Here is an 18,541-nt window from a genome sequence, read left to right on the forward strand (position 1 = left end):
CATCTAAGCTGGTTCCATCTCATGTTTGGCCTATATTCCTCCAAACCTTTGCTATCCATGTACCTGTCAAGCTGTCTATTAATTGTTAATGAATCTGCTTTGACCACCTCCTCTGGCAGGTAATTCTGTATACAGGCAATTGGGTGAAGATCTTGCTCACAGATTCTTATAAAGTTTCTCAATTTTCACTCTAAAACTATGTCCTTTAGGTCTTGTTAAGTGCCAACCTGCTCCGCCTCTCTCCATAACCCAGTCTCTTGAGTTCTGACAACATCCTCGGAAATTTCCTCTGTAGTCATATCCCGGTCCCATGTAGCTATCCATGTTCCAAGTTCATCCACCTGACAGGTCAGGGCTCTTGTACTGAAATAAATGGAATTTAATCCAAGAAACTTGCTCCTTGCCATGCTGCTGCTCATCTTGAAAACAGAACTTACTGTTGTTGAATTCTATACGAATTTCCAGCCTCCCATCTGCTGCTTTGGATCCAACCATTCCCACCCCCCGTGAATCTAATTTAAACCTCCTAGCAGCTCTAGCAAATCTGCCTGCCAGGATAGTGGTCTTCAGGTGCAGCCCATTCCTCTTATATGGGTCACCTCTGTCCCAGAAGAGATCCCAGTGGTCCAAAACTCTGAATCACTGCCTTGTGCATCAACTGTTCCGCCACATGTTCAGCCTCCATGTCCTCCTGTTTATTCCCTCACTAATATGTGGCTCCAGGGGTAATCCAGAAATTACCACCACTAAAGTCCTGAGTTTTATTCTTTCATTCACTCTGCAGAACCTCAACAGTTTTTCTACTTCTGTCATTTCTACCAAAGTGCATAATGACTTTCGGCTCCTTACTCTCCCGCTTGAGGATGTTCAGAAATATCAGGGAGGCAACATACCATCATAGAATCCTTTTCTGTGACCACAGAATCTCCTAGCTTAACCACTGAGACTCCTGTTGCTGTAGACTTTCCCTGCTGAGCCTCAGAGCCTGGGTGCCACAGACCTGGATGTTGCTTTTCTTTTGAACAGTCATGGCTCACCAAAAGTGAGGCATCATCTGCAAAGAGAGAGAAAAGTGAGGTGAGGCGTGGGCCAGTGTTCAGCTCGCTGCTCGGCAAGGTTTACTCATCTGAGGCTGTGACCTGCTGCTAATGGGTTCCTGGACCAGCAGTAATGATGACTGGCTTTGTGATTGTGAACTCGCTAATGTGTGCAGTAGCTCTGAATGCTACTTGCTTACTTTTATTGTTGGATGCCTTGTTTTTTTACACATCAGCTGTCTGACTGTCTTTTTTAATGGTCCTATTGGATTTTTTTTTGGTAGCTGCATATAAGGAGACAAATCTCAAGGTAGTATATATACTTTGATAATAAATGTACTTTGAATGTTGAAAGTTCACTCCTGTTCCTCTCTGGATATGCATAATTAGACCATAAGACATACAGTAAGAGCAGAATTAGGCCATTTGGCCCATCAAGTTTCTCCTCTATTTCATCATGGCGGATCCATTTCCCTTGCAACCTCTTTTCTCTTGCCTCCTTGTAACCTTTCATGCCCTGACTAATCAAGAGCCTATCAACCTCTACCTTAAATACACCCAGTGGCCTAGTCTCTACAGCTGCCTCTGGCATCAAGTTCCTCAGATTTACCACCCTCAGTTGGTAAGATCCCTCATTATCACCACTCTATTCTGTGGCTGTCCCCTATGATCATAGACTCTGCCACCATAGGAAACTTACGATAAGCCTTTCATACCCGGAATCCTTCTCGTGATCCTCCTTTGAATCCCCTCCTAGGTCAGCACATAATTTCTTAAATAAGGACCCCAAAACTGCTCACAATACTGCAAGTTAGGCTAACTGGCTTACAATTTCCTTACTTCTGCCTCACTTCCTTAAAGAGTGGAGCGACATTTGCCATTTTCCAGTTCTATGCAACCATGCCAGAATCTATTGCTTCTTGAAAGATCATTAATAATGCCTCCATAATCTCTCCAGCTACCTCTTTCAGAACCTTCAGTCTATCTGCTCCTGGTAACCTATCTGCCATCAGACTTTTCAGATTCCCAAGCACCTTCTCCTTAGTAGTAGCAATTACACTCACTTCTGCCCCCTGATTCTCTTGACTGCTGCTGGCATACTGCTGGTGTCTTTCACAGTGAAGACTGATGCAAAATGTTTATTCAGTTTGTCCACCATTTCTTTGGCCCCATTACTACCTCCCCAGTGTCATTTTCTAGCTGTCCAATATCTTCTCTTGCTTCTCCTTTTCTTTTTATATGTCTAGCAAAAAAAAACCTTTGGTATTCTCTTTGGTATTATTGGCTGGCTTACCTTCGTATTTTGTCCTTTTCTTCCTTTTGACTTTTTCATTTGTCTCTGTTGGCTTTTAAATGTTTCCAAATCCTCTAACTTCCCACTAACTTTTGCTCAATTACATGTCCTCTTTTTTAACTTTTGTGTTGATTTGACTTCCCTTGTCAGCCATGGTTGCATCATCATGCCTTTAGAATGTTTCTTCTATGGGAAGGAACTATCTGAAACTCCAGACTAGCTGTCATTTCTGCTGGTGTCCCCTTCTGATCAACTTCGGCCAGCTCCTCTCTCATGCCTCTGTAATTCCCTTTACTCCACTGTAATGCTGATACATTTGACTTTAGCTTCTCCCTCTCAAATTGAGGGGTGAATTCTATCTTCTTATGATCACTACAGCCTAAGGGCTCCTTTACCTTAAGCTCCTTAATCAAATCCAGTTCATTATGCAACACCCAATCCAGAATTGCTTTTCCCCTAGTGAACTCAACCGCAAGCTGCTCTAAAAAAAACTATCTTGTAGGCATTCTACAAATGCTTTCCCTTGGGATCCATCATCATCCCGATTTTCCCAGTCTACCTGCCTATTGAAATCCTCTATGACTATTGTAACATTGCTCTTTTAACCTGCTCTTTCCATCTCCCATTGTAATTTGTAACCCACATCCTAGCTACTGTTCAGAGTCCTTTACCTCAGGGTCTTTTTACCCTTGCAGGTTCTTAACTCTACCCACAAGGATTCTGCATCTTTCTAAAGATTTAATTTCATTCTTTACCGACTGTGCCATCCCACCGTCTCTGCCTGCCTGCCTGTCCTCTTGATACAGTGTGTATCCTTTGATGTTAAGCTGTCAATTGTAATCTTCTTTCAGCCATGACTCAGTGATGCCAATGTCATACCTGTCAATCTCTACCTGTGCTACAAGATCATGTACCTTTTTTTGTAGACTATGTGCTTTCAAATGTAACACCTTATGTACTGTATCCATCCCCCTTTTACACATCAGTTCATCCCACTGACTACATTTTGCCCTGTCGTCTGCCTTGCCTTCTTTACAGTCTCATTACACACAGTCTCTGTTTGTAAATGAACAGCCCTATTCTCAGCCTTGACACTCTGGTTCCCATCTCCCTGCCGAATTGGTTTAAGGCTCCCCAACTCAGAATGTTTCTTGCAATTTAAGATTCAGGGTATTTTGGTTTTCCATTGAATTACTTGTAACATTAATGTTAGATTTTGGGGTGTTTATGAGAAACTATGTTCATTTTAGGGACACCACTGAAGTCAAAGCTGGGGACATAATTCATCTTGAAGGAGAGAAACACTTGGATACCTGGATAATAGGAAGAGATGTCGGGTACATGATCGTGAATCCTGACCATCTTATTTCTGGGACTAGCGTTGTGAGTGGTATCCGGTGTATGCGCAGGGCTGTACTGACTGAGCGATTTAAGGTGAGGTTTATAATTTGTCCTGAGCGAGTATGGTTTGACTAACTGCCTCAAATAGTTGCTCTCAGAAGGTCATATTAGTTCTATATATTCTGGTGTTTTCTTTTGTCTGTTTACTAATTTTTTGTTGCCTGTTGGGAAATTCAGCAAGTCTTTGTGCATGGAAGTTCCTGTCTCATAACTTTGAGGTTTTTTGAGTAAGTGACAAAGATAATGAAGGTAGGTCAGTGAATGCAGTCTACCTGACTTTTATTAACACATTTGACAAGGTATCACATTATAGGCTGGCCTAGAGATCAATTCATTTGGGATCCATGGGAAGATGGTAGATTGAATCCGAAATTGGCCTCATCGTGGAAGACGAAGTGTAGTGGTAGAGCGGAGCTTCTCTGACTAGCTTTCTAAAAGTGACAGCACATGTGAATAGGGTGATGAAGGAGACCTACAGCATGCTTGCTTTTATTGGTTGAGAATCTCTATAAATGTCGGGATGTCATATTGCAGTTGTATACAACAGTGGTTAGTATTGTGTGCAGTTCTGGCTGTACACTAAAGCAAGGATGCAGAGAAGTTTGCCTGGATTAGAGGGCATTAGCTTTGAAGAGAATTTGAACAAGCTTGGATTGTTTTTATTTTTTCCATTTTTTTTTAGAGATACAGTACAGCATAGTAATAGGTCTTTCAGCCCTGTGAACCTGTGCTGCTCAATTACACCCATTGGCTAATTAACCTGCTAACCCGTACATCTCTAGAATGTGGGAGGAAACTGGACGAAGCCCACGCAGTCACGGGGAGAATGTACAAACTGTTTACAGACAGCAGCAGGAATTGAACCAGAGTCATTGCTGTAATAGAGTTACATTAACCGCTATGCTGCCATGTCTCCATTGGACTGTTGCTGTGTCAGAGGCAGAGAGACAACCTGGTAGAGGTAATGGGAGGCATAAATAGGGTAGATAGAGTTTATTTCCCTGAGTGGAAATGTCAGATAATAGAAATCAGATTAGCTTTATTTGTCACGTCTACATTGAAATGTACAATGAAATGCATCGTTTGCATCAAATCAGGGAAAGTGATGCTGGGCAGCCCACAAGTGTTGCCATGCTGCTGGCAAAAACGTAGCATGCCCACAACTGGTTTACCCTGACTGTACATCTTTAGAATGTGGGGAGAAACTGGACCACACGGAGAAAAACCATGCAGCACAGAGTGAACATACCATCTCCTTACAGGCAGCGGTGGGAACTGATCCTCACTGGAGGTTGCTGCCTCTGTAAAACACTTTGCTAACTGCTGGGTAAGAGAGGGGAAGTTTTAAAAAGATGTGCAAGGCAATTGTTTTTACACAGAGGGTGGCAGGCAAATAGAAGCAGATACAGTGGCAATGATTATTATCACAGCATTTAATCAAGCACATGTACAGGCAGGGGACAGAGGGATATTGACTACGTACAGGCAGGGGATGGGGATACCGACCGCGTACAGGAAGGGGACAGGGGGATACCGACCGCGTACAGGCAGGGGACGGGGGATACCGACCGTGTACAGGCAGGGGACAGGGGGATACCGACCGTGTACAGGCAGGGGACGGGGAAACTGACCACGTACAGGTAGATGGGGTGAACTCGACTGGTGCAAACATGATTGGCTGCAGAGGTTGTTCCTGAGCTAACACAAATACTTAATGAGATGAAAGTTTAACCTTTCTGCTGGTTTATAGTAGACTCTGATCTGTCTATCCGTACCATTCATTCATTCAACGTGTTTCATGGAAATAGTTTCACCAGTATTTCAGAATAGGCAAAATTCATTGTGGACCCTATTGCTTTTGTTTAATTTGAATGTTACTATATGTTACAGTATCCTCTTCAACTCAGACATTTTAGGAATGGAGTCCAGAATGAGTCAGTGACTGGTACTTAACATTGACTTTTTTTTGGTTCCCCTATATTTTGATTTTTATATCTATAACAGAGCTTATTATTTAATGATCATTTGGCAGAGTTGTATAGTTCCACACTTCCAGAGATGTGTGACGAGGATCTGAAGTCAGGTGAACTTCTAGCATCTGCAGGATCTCTTGTGTTTATAATCTGAAGTGTGTTGAATTTCACTATGTTATTGTACTCAGCAGACTGTTTAGCACCTAACTCCTCCATTGACTTTATAATAAATATGCTTGTTTTTTGTCTCTAGGCTTGTGAAAGGGGGACAAAACAGATGTTGGTTGGCACTTTAGTTCATGAGGTCTTTCAAAAAGCCGTAACAAGCAGCAGGTTTACACAGCATGAGCTGCAAGAAATCACCTCTCAAACCGTTTGTACTCCAAAGTATCTGGGAGAGATGTAAGTATAATTTTCTTCAAATTCATACAATTTTAGAAAGGTCCAGCACAGAAACTGGCTTTTCTGCTCCACCTTTTCATGATGACCTTAATGTGTTTTTATGCTATCTAGATTTATCTGTCTAAATCAGGAGTTCCCAACCTTTTTTATGCCATGGACCCCTACCGTTAATCGAGGGGTCCGTTGTCCTCAGGTTCAAGTCAAGTCATGTCACTTTTATTGTCATTTCGACCATAACTGATATGTATAGTACATAGTAAAATGAGACAACGTTTTTTCAGGACCATGGTGTTACATGACACAGAAAAAAAACTAGACTGAACTACGTAAAAAAAAAAAAAATACAACACAGAGAGAAAAAAGACAACTACACTAGACTACAGACCTACCCAGGACTGCATAAATTGCACAAAACAGTGCAGGCATTGCAATAAATAATAAACAAGACAATAGGCACAGTAGAGGGCAGTAATTTGGTGTCAGTCCAGGCTCTGGGTATTGAGGAGTCTGACAGCTTGGGGGAAGAAACTGTTACATAGTCTGGTCGTGAGAGCCCGAATGCTTTGGTGCCTTTTCCCAGACGGCAGGAGGGAGAAGAGTTTGTATGAGGAGTGCGTGGGGTCCTTCATAATGCTGTTTGCTTTGTGGATGCAGTGTGTAGTGTAAATGTCCGTGATGGCGGGAAGAGAGACCCCGCTGATCTTCTCAGCTGACCTCACTATCCGCTGCAGGGTCTTGCGATCCGAGATGGTGCAATTTCCGAACCAGGCAGTGATGCAGCTGCTCAGGATGCTCTCAATACAACCGCTGTAGTTATCTCTTAGCTAGCCTCTCATTAACACACCTTTATCTTCTTATTTGGCTACATTCTTAAGTCACTGATGTGTTCAATAGTACAGAGACAATACAGAGATTTCATTCTCCTACTAAATTGGATACATACATAGCAAATAGCAAGTACAAAGCTGACTACATAGTTTTGGTTACACAGCAAACAATGCAACTTTAGTATCTAGAGTCTAGACAGATTCATAGAAAGGTACAGCACAGAAACAGGCCCTTTGGCCCATCTAGTCCATGCCAAATCATTTAAGCCTCCTAATCCTATTGACCTGCACCAGGACCCTCCATACCCTTGCCATGCATTACCGATCCAAACTTCTCAATTTAATTTTATTAAAGTGTAAAATAATGCAAAAATAATAGTGTACTCTGTTTTGTTCAGTAGTAATTATGTTTATCTACTAGAACAATTTCAGAGTGTAATATTCAGCATAGTGCTTCATCTTCAGTTATGGTCTTTGCAATGTGTCCACTACATTCCTTCTCTTGTTCTTCTTCATTATGAAAGACACGATCATATTAATGGAAACAATATATTAATTTCCATAAAATAGATGATTTGTGATCACACATTCAGCTTAGTTTGTAATTGCAGTTCCACTGCACATGTGTAGAGGCCTTAGCTAAAATGGATGTGTTGCTTTTCTGAACATATCCCACCCTCGCTTCCTAACAAGCAGCTAAACGTTGAAGGACATTTCTCATTGGAAAGTGGCTCCTGACTATACTGTCGAGTGTGGTAGCTGTTCCCCTTTGGAAGTATTACTGTGGTTCTTGGGGGAATTAAATGATAGATTCTCCAGTAGTTTCCTTTCCACTCTTCCTTTTATCTTTGTAGAACGTCTGGAACTGTTTCTCTATATTAAATGTATAATAGTGAGCACAGACTGTTGAATCAAGTATTGATCCTAATCAGAAACAGTATTCTGAAATTGAAATTCTGTGTTATTTGTGTATTGTAGCTAGCAAACTTGAGAAGAAATGTCATGTCCATTTTGCGGATTTGTCTTTTAACATATCAATTTCAGACTCCAATTATCTGCTCGATGAAATTGTTAGATGTTGTGAGATCCATCTTTGGACTAACTATGATCTTGTCTTATTTTTGACGTGTAGGTACAGCCTGAATTTGAGTCAAGGAGATGTGGTGTGTGCAGTAGAAGAATATCTCCCATCATTGGTGACCTGGGCGCAGGACTATATGGAAGATTCCCCTCGTTCTGGCAAATGCCAATTGCAACTTAAACTGTAGGTGTATCTCACTATTGCATTGAATGTAAGCTAAGCGAGTGAAGTGTATGTACTTGTAATGGAATAAGCTGTTTGGGGTAACTGCTGGTGTTAAATTCACAAGCAAGTCATATTTTCCCGCCTGGGTTTCTGAACTGCATTCTATGCCTGTGAGGTAAGAGGTCCATAGTTGGGGTTCCTTTAACATCCAGGGTTCCTTGGACATGCCATGCTCGCACTTCATGGTTATGAAAACCTGTTGACCCTGAACTCATGGTATTTCAATTTTAAAAGACTCCGACTTTTGGAATGTTGGTTTATTTGCAAGTTGCCATTTCCATACTGTATTTGCCAGTTTCTGTCTAATGACCTTGAAATGGCCTTCCCCCAGTTCAGTTCCTTAATTTCCACACCATCCTTATCCTTTCACACTGTAACTTATTAAGATAAGCAACTTATTAAGATAAGGAACTCAACAAGCCAGGCAGCTTCTATGGAATAAAAGTACAGTCGACATCTTGGCCCGAACCGTCGACTGTACTTTTTTCCATAGATGCTACCTGGCCTGCTGAGTTGCTCCAGCATTTTATATATGTTGCTTAGATTCCCAGCATCTGCAGATTTTCTCTTATTTGTGATTTGATTGCTAACAGTCTTAAATTATCACGTACAACACGCTGGAGGAACTCAGTAGGTTGTGCAGCATCCATGGAATTCCACAGATGCTGCCCGACCTGCTGGGTTCCTCCAGCGTATTGTTTGTGTTGCTTTGACCACAGCATCTGCAGTGTACTTTGTGTTTAGTCTTAAATTATGTTTCCTCAACACTTCATCCAGCTTCAATCCCTTAGGGCTAGGTCTAGCATTGACCCATCCCTATATACATGCGTACAAAAATTCTTAATCTTTTCACACTAAGACATTCCCTGTTAACATTGTGAAAGTTGAAATCTTGTACCACTTCAACCCTATTCTGTCTTTTGTCTCAGATTTGCCAATGGATCTGCTCCTCCATCTCCTTCTGGCCATTGGGATGCCTCTGTAGTATTGTAGGATTTGAGAATTAATCATATGAGATTTGTTTTATGTGCTTAACAAAAGCTGCAGCCCTTTACTTTCATTATGAACAAACCAAAAGCAGTCGCCTTATGCTGTTGTTATTACAGATACCGACTCTGAAAGTGATGGTGTTTGTGAATTATATAGAAGAGTTTCCATTATGAACAATATGTATCGTCTGTCATACATTACCCTACCCTTTACCGGCCCTCCTCTCCCCGCCAAAATTCACCAAAACCAGTGTTGTAAGTCTGTCTGAAGCTTGGCTCGGGTCCTATGTGACTTGGTTGGAGTAACATCAGGTGCCTTTGGTTCATCCAGGGTTTTGCTGACACGCATGTGTTCATGTTCTGATGCAGGGGGTGTGGTAGTGGAACCATCCAGGTCTTGGCGGGTCAGTTTAAGGCCATCTGCAGAAATACATTGAAGTTTACCCTTCCTATCTACAATAGAAGTCTTTTCTCCCCATTTCAAAACGTGGAATGGACCATTGTAAGGGGACTTAAGGAGGTGTTGATGAACAATGTAGCAGACAAAAATGAATGAGGTAGAATGTTGGTTAACTAGAGCCCAAGTGTGTTGTGTGCCATGATGGGAGGTAGGAGTAGGGGCAAAAGAATTGAGTTTAATGTGGAGGGCGGAACACTACTTAGAAGCCAACCAGACTGTCGTGACATCAGGAATATAATCTTCCGCCACCTGTAGTAGCTGCCCTATAAACCAACTCTGTTGTGGAGGACTGTAGGTCCTCTTTTTAGTGCTGTTCTGAGCCCCAGGGAGATGATCGTATCTGCTGAGCACTTGAGTATGCGATTAGGGGTATTGCCTTTAAGGGTACTATACAGAGGAGCATAGATTCAGTGGCTCGCTGAAGGGTGATAGAAATTCATCAGACCTAAAAACTCCTGCAGTGCTTTGGTAATGTGGGACGGTGGAAAGTCCAGTGATTTTTGATGGAAGGGGTGTCGCATCTTCCGTGGAGATGTGGTGGCTGAGAAAGTCAATAGTAGATAACCCAAACTGGCATTTAACGGGGTGAATAATCAGCCTATGTTGACTTGAAAAAGTGTGCAGAGATGTGATGAGTGTTCTGATTTGGATGCACTTGTGAAAGTATGTAAACAAGAAAAAATCTTAAGTCTTTTAACACAGAGTCCATTAGTTGCTGGAAGGTCTGCATTTTACATCCAAGCAGCAAGTGCAAAATCTCAAATAGGTCAAACACGGTTATAACAGCAGTTTTAGGAATGCTCTCAGCACACACAGAAACCTGCCTAAGTCCATTTTTCAAAGAATTATCTTTTACAGCTGCTGAAAAGTCTTGAATATCTGGCACCAGGTACTGATCGGGGGCAGAGGCCTCACTTAAGACAGCAGTATTATCGCATGGACGGCAACCACTGCTGGGCTTAGAGACCATGTGGAGGGGTTGAAGTTGCATGGTGTTTGTACAGAAGTGTGTGGTAAAATCGTAGACTCGGTGTTGTCTGATTTAGAGCTGCAGGTGTGACTTTACTGGGGGCTCTGCTGACAGAGCTAATTGACACAGAGAAAGGAGGAAGAATGATGCACCTCTGCCTGGCTGAATTTAGACTATTGGCCATTTTAGCAAGCTCCCTATAGTCCTTCATGGGTGTATTAGTGAGGGCTGTGTGAACTTGATCAGGCATTTGTTGCATAAAGAGTTCTATAAAAGTAAAACAAGGATGGTGATTGCCCAGGAGAGATAGCATTCATTCTGAAGCCTGAACATCACCTAGGCCAGGCAAGGAGAGCAGCTGTTTGGCACTCTCAAACTTAGACAGTACAAAAGTCTGTAATAGGTGAGAGTCGCGTGCAGACAAATTTTTTTTTTGCATGTGGGGTGTTGATGTTTCTGTTGCGGTTTACGCAATTAGTTTTTTTGTGCATGGGGGTTTGATGTTCTTCTTTGAACGGCTACCATGTTTTTTGTTTCGTGGTTGTCTGGAGAAGATGAATTTGAGTTGTATACTGCATACATAATAAATGCAATAAAAACAAAAATCTGTGATATGTTAATTCACATGAACCTTTATTTAACTGACAAAAGTACAAAGAAAAGATTTTCAATAGTTTTACTGACCAACGTAATTGTATTTTGTAAACATACACAAATATAGAATTTGATGGCTGCAACACACTCAACAAAAGTTGGGACAGAGGCATGTTTACCATTGTGTTACATCACCTTTCCTTTTAATAACACTTTTTAATCGTTTTGGAACTGAGGATACTGATTGTAGTAGATTTGCAATTGGAAATTTTGTCCATTCTTGCTTGATATAAGACTTCAGCTGCTCAACAGTCCATGGTCTCTGTTGTCTGATTCTCCTCTTCATGATGCACCATACATGTTCAATAGGAGATAGATCTGGACTGGCAGCAGGCCAGTCAAGCATATGCACTCTGTGTCTACAAAGCCACGCTGTTGTAGCCCGTGCAGAATGTGGTCTGGCATTGTCCTGCTGAAATAAGCATGGATGTCCTGGGAAGAGACGTCGCCTTGATGGCAACATATGTCTCTCTAAAATCCTAATATACGCCTCAGAGTCAATGGTACCTTCACATACATGTAACTCACCCATGCCGTGGGCGCTGATGCACCCCCATACCATCACAGATGCTGGCTTTTGCACCTTTCGCTGATAACAATCAGGTAGTCGTTTTCATCTTTGGCATGGAGAACCCGACGCCCATTTTTTCCGAAAACTAGCTGAAATGTGGACTCATCTGACCACAGCACATGGTTCCACAGTCTTTTGGTACATCTGAGATGAGCTCGGGCCCAGAGAACTCACCAGCGTTTCTGCATAGAGTTGATGCATGGCTTCCTCCTTGCGTAATACAGTTTCAAGTTGCATTTCTGGATGCAGCCGGACGGACTGTGTTAAGTAACAATGGTTTTCTGAAGTACTCCTGAGCCCAGGTGGCTATAATTGTCACAGTAGCATGACGGTTTCTTAGGCAGTGCCGCTTGAGGGCTCGAAGATCACGCGCATTCAACAGTGGTTTCCGACCTTGCCCTTTACACACTGAGATGTCTCTGAATTCTCTGAATCTTTTCACAATATTATGTACTGTAGGTGTTGAAAGACCTAAGTTTTCTGCAATCTTGCATTGGGAAATGTTCCTTTTGAACTGGCTAACAATACTCTCATGAATTTTGGCACAAAGGGGTGAGCCACTACCCAACCTTGCTTGCAAAGGCTGAGTCTTTGATGGATGCTACTTTTATACCTAGTCATGATACCTCTCCTGCTACCAATTAGCCTGCTTAATGTGGAATCTTCCAAACCGGTGTTACTTGAATATTCTGTGCACTTTTCAATCTTATTTTAACTCTGTCCCAACTTTTGTTGAGTGTGTTGCAGCCATCAACTTCTAAATTTGTGTATATTTACAAAATACAATTAAGTTGGTCAGTAAAACTATTGAAAATCTTTTCTTTGTACTTTTGTTAGTTAAATAAGGGTTCATGTGAATTAACATCACAGATTTTTGTTTTTATTGCATTTTGGAAAATATCCCAACTTTTCTGGAAATGGGGTATGTAAATGTACCTTGAACCTTGACATGTTGTTGAGTAACTCTGGAATTGTCTGAGAGTGTTGTGGTCACCAATGTAGGAGTTTTTGAATAAAGCATGTGAGAGTAATTTTATGTGCTTAATAAAAGCTGCAGCCCTTTCCTTTCTTACGAACAAACCAAAAGTAGTCATTTTGCTCTGATTTCATTCCATTAGACACCATCTCTTAAAGTCAACACAACTCAATGGTGTTTGTGGACTATGTAGACTATTTTCTATTCTGAATATTTATCATCTGTCACCCATAACAATACTCTACGTATAAACGCTACTCATTTGAGGAGTCGTTTAAGGTATTCTTCTTCAGTATCGCAATAATGGTCTCCTTGAACAATTATGCCAGACCCTCTCCTCTCTTATTTCCCTAGCTATCACATCTGAAACATCTATACCTGGAATGCTGAGCTGCCATTACTGTACTTCATTCCACCATGTCTCAGCGATTATAGCAAAATCATATTCCCAAGTGCTGATCAAACCTCCCAGCAAGGATGATGGATCTGTTGCAGTCCAGATGTAACCCATCCTGCTTTCACTGGTCCCATCTACTCCGGAGAGTAGGTTGAACCACTGCACTTACCAATGGGCCAAAAATCTAAAGCCTCCCTCCTACACCATAACTTTAGCCACACCGTCATCTTCTTATTCCAATACTGATGCCACTGGAAGTTTCCTCAGATTATAGGTTGTGGGTTCTGCTCTTTAATCTACTACCTAATACCTAAATGTTGGAATCAAAGATGGGATAATAAGGAACACTATCTGAATGGAAATGCTCACAAAGTGGTTACCTGATCTTTAGGCGTTTATACTTAAGATACATTTTTTCTATTTTTTTTTCCAGTCCTAGTGATGGTGATCTGATCAAATCAGATTCAGCTTGTGCTATCACAATTCTTGATATTGAAGATGTTGAAGAGAATATTTGGTCCCCAAGGTTTGGCTTGAAGGGCAAGATTGATGTAACTGCTGCTGTTAAAATTCACCGCCGGTGCAGGAGCCAGAACAGAGTTGTGCCTTTAGAGCTTAAAACTGGGAAGGAATCCAACTCTGTGGAGCACCGAAGTCAGGTATAGTCATTAGCATATTGAGACAGTGTTACCCCTTGCTGGGTTGTGGTTCCAAGAGTGCTGACATTCATGAGGGAGAAAGGGAACATTGACCAACTCATTAACCACTCTGTGAATTTAGACCTTGATCCCAGCTTCCTTTCACTGTTGTTTTTATTTTACCAACAAGCTCCCATGTTACCTTTTCAAATAAGTTTAGAATTTAAAATGTCAATCTGGATGGATTTCGAAGACTGACATTGATCAGTCCTTTTACCTAGGTTGGGTGAGTTGTCCCGCAAACTAGTCATCCAGCAGCTGCTGGGACAATTGTATTCGTCATCTCAGATGCTTTCGTCGTGATCTGTAAAATATGTTTTGTTCCACCACCAGGACAAACCCAGCAGAGGTTTGTTACTGATGTTGTGGTTCTGCACGTCATCGACGACACCAGATCTTGCATATTTTCATGCTGGTTAGAACAAAAAAATGTTTCCCAGGGTCAGCTGAAGGGGAGAGGTATGAAAGCATTTGAATTTCCTGTATTGCATTAGAAAGTGCCATGTGTTAGGGAGTGGTTGGTGCAGACTGAGGAGGGGCCACAAAGGAGGAAATATGGGGAAGAGAGGTTTGTATCTGGTGGTAGAATCCTGCTGGAGCTGGATAAAATTGGAAAATTTCTTTTGAATAAGGAGGTTGGTAGAGTGGAAGGTAAGGAACATGGGAATTCTCTCTAGGAGGAGAAAGGGAGGTGAGTACTGAGAGCTGAACTGTTGAAAGTAGTCCACTAAGAGGAGCTATGACACAGGGAGCAGGAAAACATTTCATTTCTGTGGAAAATTTATTAATTGGAGCAAATACAGTGGAGTTGAGGAATGGAAAGGATTCATTACAGCCAGATTGGGACAGATGTGGAGTCTGTAAGATTGTAATTAATGCTTGTGGTTAGTTTGTATTTGGAGAAGGGGAGATCAGAAAGGGAAGAATCAGAAAAGGAACATGTGAAAACAAGCAGTGTGGAGATTAGCAGTGAAGGTACTGAAATCTTTGAGACTTGTAAGCTTGCAGGAAAGAAGCAGCATCAAACAAAGTTGTTGATAGGAAAGTCTGTTCCCTGTAGATTACAAAAAGGCAGGCATTGTTTGGGTTTACAGGAGCTCCCTTATCTATAGCTCTGAACTGGGAAAAAGTGATTGGAGTTCAAGGAGGTTGTTCAATGCAAGGTTGAGTTCAACCAGGCAGTTGTGTGATGTGAATGAGAACTGTTTGTGTCCACATTTGAGGAAGAAGCAGAGGACCTGAAGGCTTCCTGTTGTGGAACACAATAGTTGAAGGATTGTACTGTACATCTCTGATAAATTTGGAGATGCAAGAAACTGCAGATGCTGGAATCTGGAGAAAAACAACAGTGCTGGAGGAAACACAGTGGGTCATGCAGCATTTGTAGAGGGAACAGGATTTTGATGTTTTGGGTTAACACCTCCATCTGGCACTGGACAATTCAGAGGAAGGGCCTTGACCCAAAACATCCATTAGCCATTCCCCTTTGTGGATGCTGCCCAACCTACCGATTCTCTCTAGAGTCTGATTTTTGTTTTGCGTGACAGAGATGAATTGGTTGAGCTGAGAGTACAGGACACTTACAGAGTGGCTGAGGGCAATGGACTGGCCAAAATGGAGAGAAGTTCATAGGGGCATGATCATAATGAAACGAAAAGTAGATGTCGGCAGTGTGGGATTGGCACTGAAAACTGTGAAAGGAAGATCTTTTGGGGAAAAAATAGGATTTGTAACTGCCTGGGTGATAGTGGGCTGTTTATGATATAGCTGATATTTGGCTTCTACAAGCTAGAGGGCAGATACTTAGATCACAAGAGCACCATCGTAAGACAAAGGAGCAGAATTAGGCCATTAAACTCATTGAGTCTGCTCCGCCATTCCATGATTTATTCCTTAATTCCATTGTTCAGCCTTCTCCCCGTAACCCTTGACACCCTTACTAGTCAAGAACCCATCGACCTCCACATTAAATATGTTCAATGACTTGGCTTTTACAGCCATCTGTGGCATTGAATTCCATAGATTCACTATCCTATCGCAAAATAAATTCTTCCACATCTCTGTTCTAAATCTATGCCCCTCTGTTCTAAGTCTGCGCCCTCTGCTTCTAGACTCCCCCACTATAGGAAACATCCCCATATACACTCTATCCAGACCTTTCAATATTTGATAAGTTTCAGTGAGATCCCCCATCATTTTTCTAAACACCAGTGAGTACAGGCCTAGTGCCATCAAACACTCCTCAAGTGTTAACCTTTTATTCCTGGATTCATTCTTGTCACTTTGTTTTGACCTTTTCTTAGATAAGGAGCTCAAAACTGCTCACAATACTCCCAAGTGAGTTCTGACCAGTGCCTTATAAAGCCTCAGCAGGACATCCTTTGCTCTTGTATTCTAGTCATCTTGAAACAAATGCTGACATTCCATTTGCCTTCCTTACACCGACTCAACCTGCAAATTAACAGTTAGGAAATCCTGTCGGAAAACTCCCAAGCCCCTTTGCACCTTTGATTTCTGAATTTGCTCCCCATTTAGAAAATAGACTATGCCTTTATTCCTTCTACCAAAGTGCATGACTATACACTTTCTTACACTATATTCCCTCTGTGACGACTTTGTCCATTCTCACAGGCTATCCAGGTCCTTCTGCACACTCCCTGATACCTGCAACACTACCTGCCCCCTACCAATCTTCGTATCATCTGCAAGTTTGTCTACAGAGCCATCAAATCCATCATTCAAATCATTGACGTATAATATGAAAAGAAATGGTCCCAATGCCAACCCCTGATGACCGCCACTAGTTACTGGCAGCCAACCAGAATAGGCCCCCTTTATTCCTCTTTCCTCCTGCCAATTTTCTATGCACCTTTCATGTAATACCATGGGCTCCTACCTTGTTAAGTAGCTTCAAGTGCGGCACTTTGTCAAAGGCCTTCTCAAGATCCACTGACTCTCTTTGTCTATCCTATCTATTATTTCCTCAAAAGAATCCCAACAGATTTGTCAGGCAGGATTTCCCCTCAAGGAAACCATGCTGGCTTTGGCCTATTGTCTCATGTGCCTTCATGTACCCCAAAACCTCATCGTTAATATTGGACTTCAGCCACTGAAGTCAGACTACCTGGCCTATAATTTCCTGCATTTTGTCTCCCTTGCTTCTTAAAAAGTGGATATTTGCTATTTTTCTGTACTCTGGAACCATTCCAGAATCTAGTGATCCTTGAAAGATGACTACTAATGTCTCCACAATCTCTTCAGCTACCTCTTTCAGAACACTGGGATGTGGTTCCATGTGACTTGTCTATCTTCAGACTCTTCAGCTTCCCAAACGCAACTACACTCACTTCTGCCCCTGATGCTCTTGAATTTCATGCATACTGCTGGTGTGTGAGTGAAGATGGATGCAAAATACTTAAGTTCATCTGCCATTTCTTTATCCCCCATTACAGTACTACCTTGAGCATCATTTTCAGTGGTCTGATATCCACTCTCACTGCTTTTTTACTCTTCATGTATCTAAAGACATTTTTGTTATCCTTTTTATATTATTGGATAGCTTAGCTTCATGTTTCATCTTTTCTCCTTAATACCTTCTGTTAATACTGTTCACTTTCCACTAATTTTTGCTGTATTATATGCCCTTTCTTGCTTTTATGCTGTCTTACCTTCCTTTGTCAGTTATGGTTGCCTCATCCTCCCTTTAGAATACTACTTCTTTGGGATGTATCTTTCCAAAACTGGTTCATTACATAATGCCTAATCCAGAATTGTGTCTTCCCTAGTGAGTTCAACCACAAGCTGCTCTGTAAAGTCTCTCATAGGTATTCTATAAATTCCTTCTCTTGGGGTCTAGCTCTAACCTGATTTTTCCAATCTACCTGCATATTAAAATCCCCTATGAGCTCTTTTCCTCTGTGTCCTATCACCTCCCAGCTTCTCGGTTGTAATCCTCCCCCCACTTTTTTTCTCTCTGTGTTTTGCCCTTTTTCTTTCCAGTCCTCATGAAAGGTCTCAGCCTCAAATGGTTCATTTTCCTCCATAGATGTTACCTGACCTGCTGAGTTCCTTCGGCATTTTGTGTGTGTTCTGTATTTAGGTAGGCAAATTGATGTTGTGATGTTCAAGCAGTAAATAAAACTTGGTTTTAAGACTTGTTTAAGTTGGTTCATCTAAAACTACATGTGCAAATGCTCCTTTCCTCTAGGTTATTCTGTACACTTTGTTGAGCCAACAACTCAGGGAAGATCCCGAGGCTGGATTTCTGCTCTACCTCAAGACTGGTGCCATGTATCCAGTACCAGGCAATCATATGGACAGGAGAGGTATCAAAAACTTAGGAAATGCAAATGACTCATGCACAGTTTTTGTCACATGGTGAAATGCTCTGTCATGTTGGCCATCACCAATCCAGTCAGAGCCCTGTGTAATGTGGGAGGAAATCAGAGTACTTAGAGGAAACTTGTGTGGTCACAGAAAGAACATTCAAACTGCTTATAGGCAGTGGTGGGAGTTGATCCCAGTTCTCTGGCGCTGTAACAGCTTTACACTAACTGCTATGCTACCACCCACATCTTTCTGAAGGT

At 41.8% G+C, this 18,541-nt stretch overlaps 1 protein-coding gene across 2 annotated transcripts in view; it reads left to right on the plus strand.

The window, feature by feature from the left end:
- dna2 (DNA replication helicase/nuclease 2) overlaps positions 1–18,541 on the plus strand; it is a 100,238-nt gene that overhangs the window by 36,413 nt on the left and 45,284 nt on the right. For both annotated transcript variants that reach the window (XM_059947274.1, XM_059947273.1), the window contains exons 4-8: positions 3,582–3,765; positions 5,959–6,107; positions 8,067–8,198; positions 13,691–13,916; positions 18,163–18,280. In XM_059947274.1, coding sequence (XP_059803257.1) covers positions 3,582–3,765; positions 5,959–6,107; positions 8,067–8,198; positions 13,691–13,916; positions 18,163–18,280 — 809 coding nt within the window. The remainder of the gene's footprint in view (positions 1–3,581; positions 3,766–5,958; positions 6,108–8,066; positions 8,199–13,690; positions 13,917–18,162; positions 18,281–18,541) is intronic.

This window comes from Hypanus sabinus, chromosome 22 (assembly GCF_030144855.1).
Source record: "Hypanus sabinus isolate sHypSab1 chromosome 22, sHypSab1.hap1, whole genome shotgun sequence".
NCBI lineage: Eukaryota > Metazoa > Chordata > Chondrichthyes > Myliobatiformes > Dasyatidae > Hypanus > Hypanus sabinus.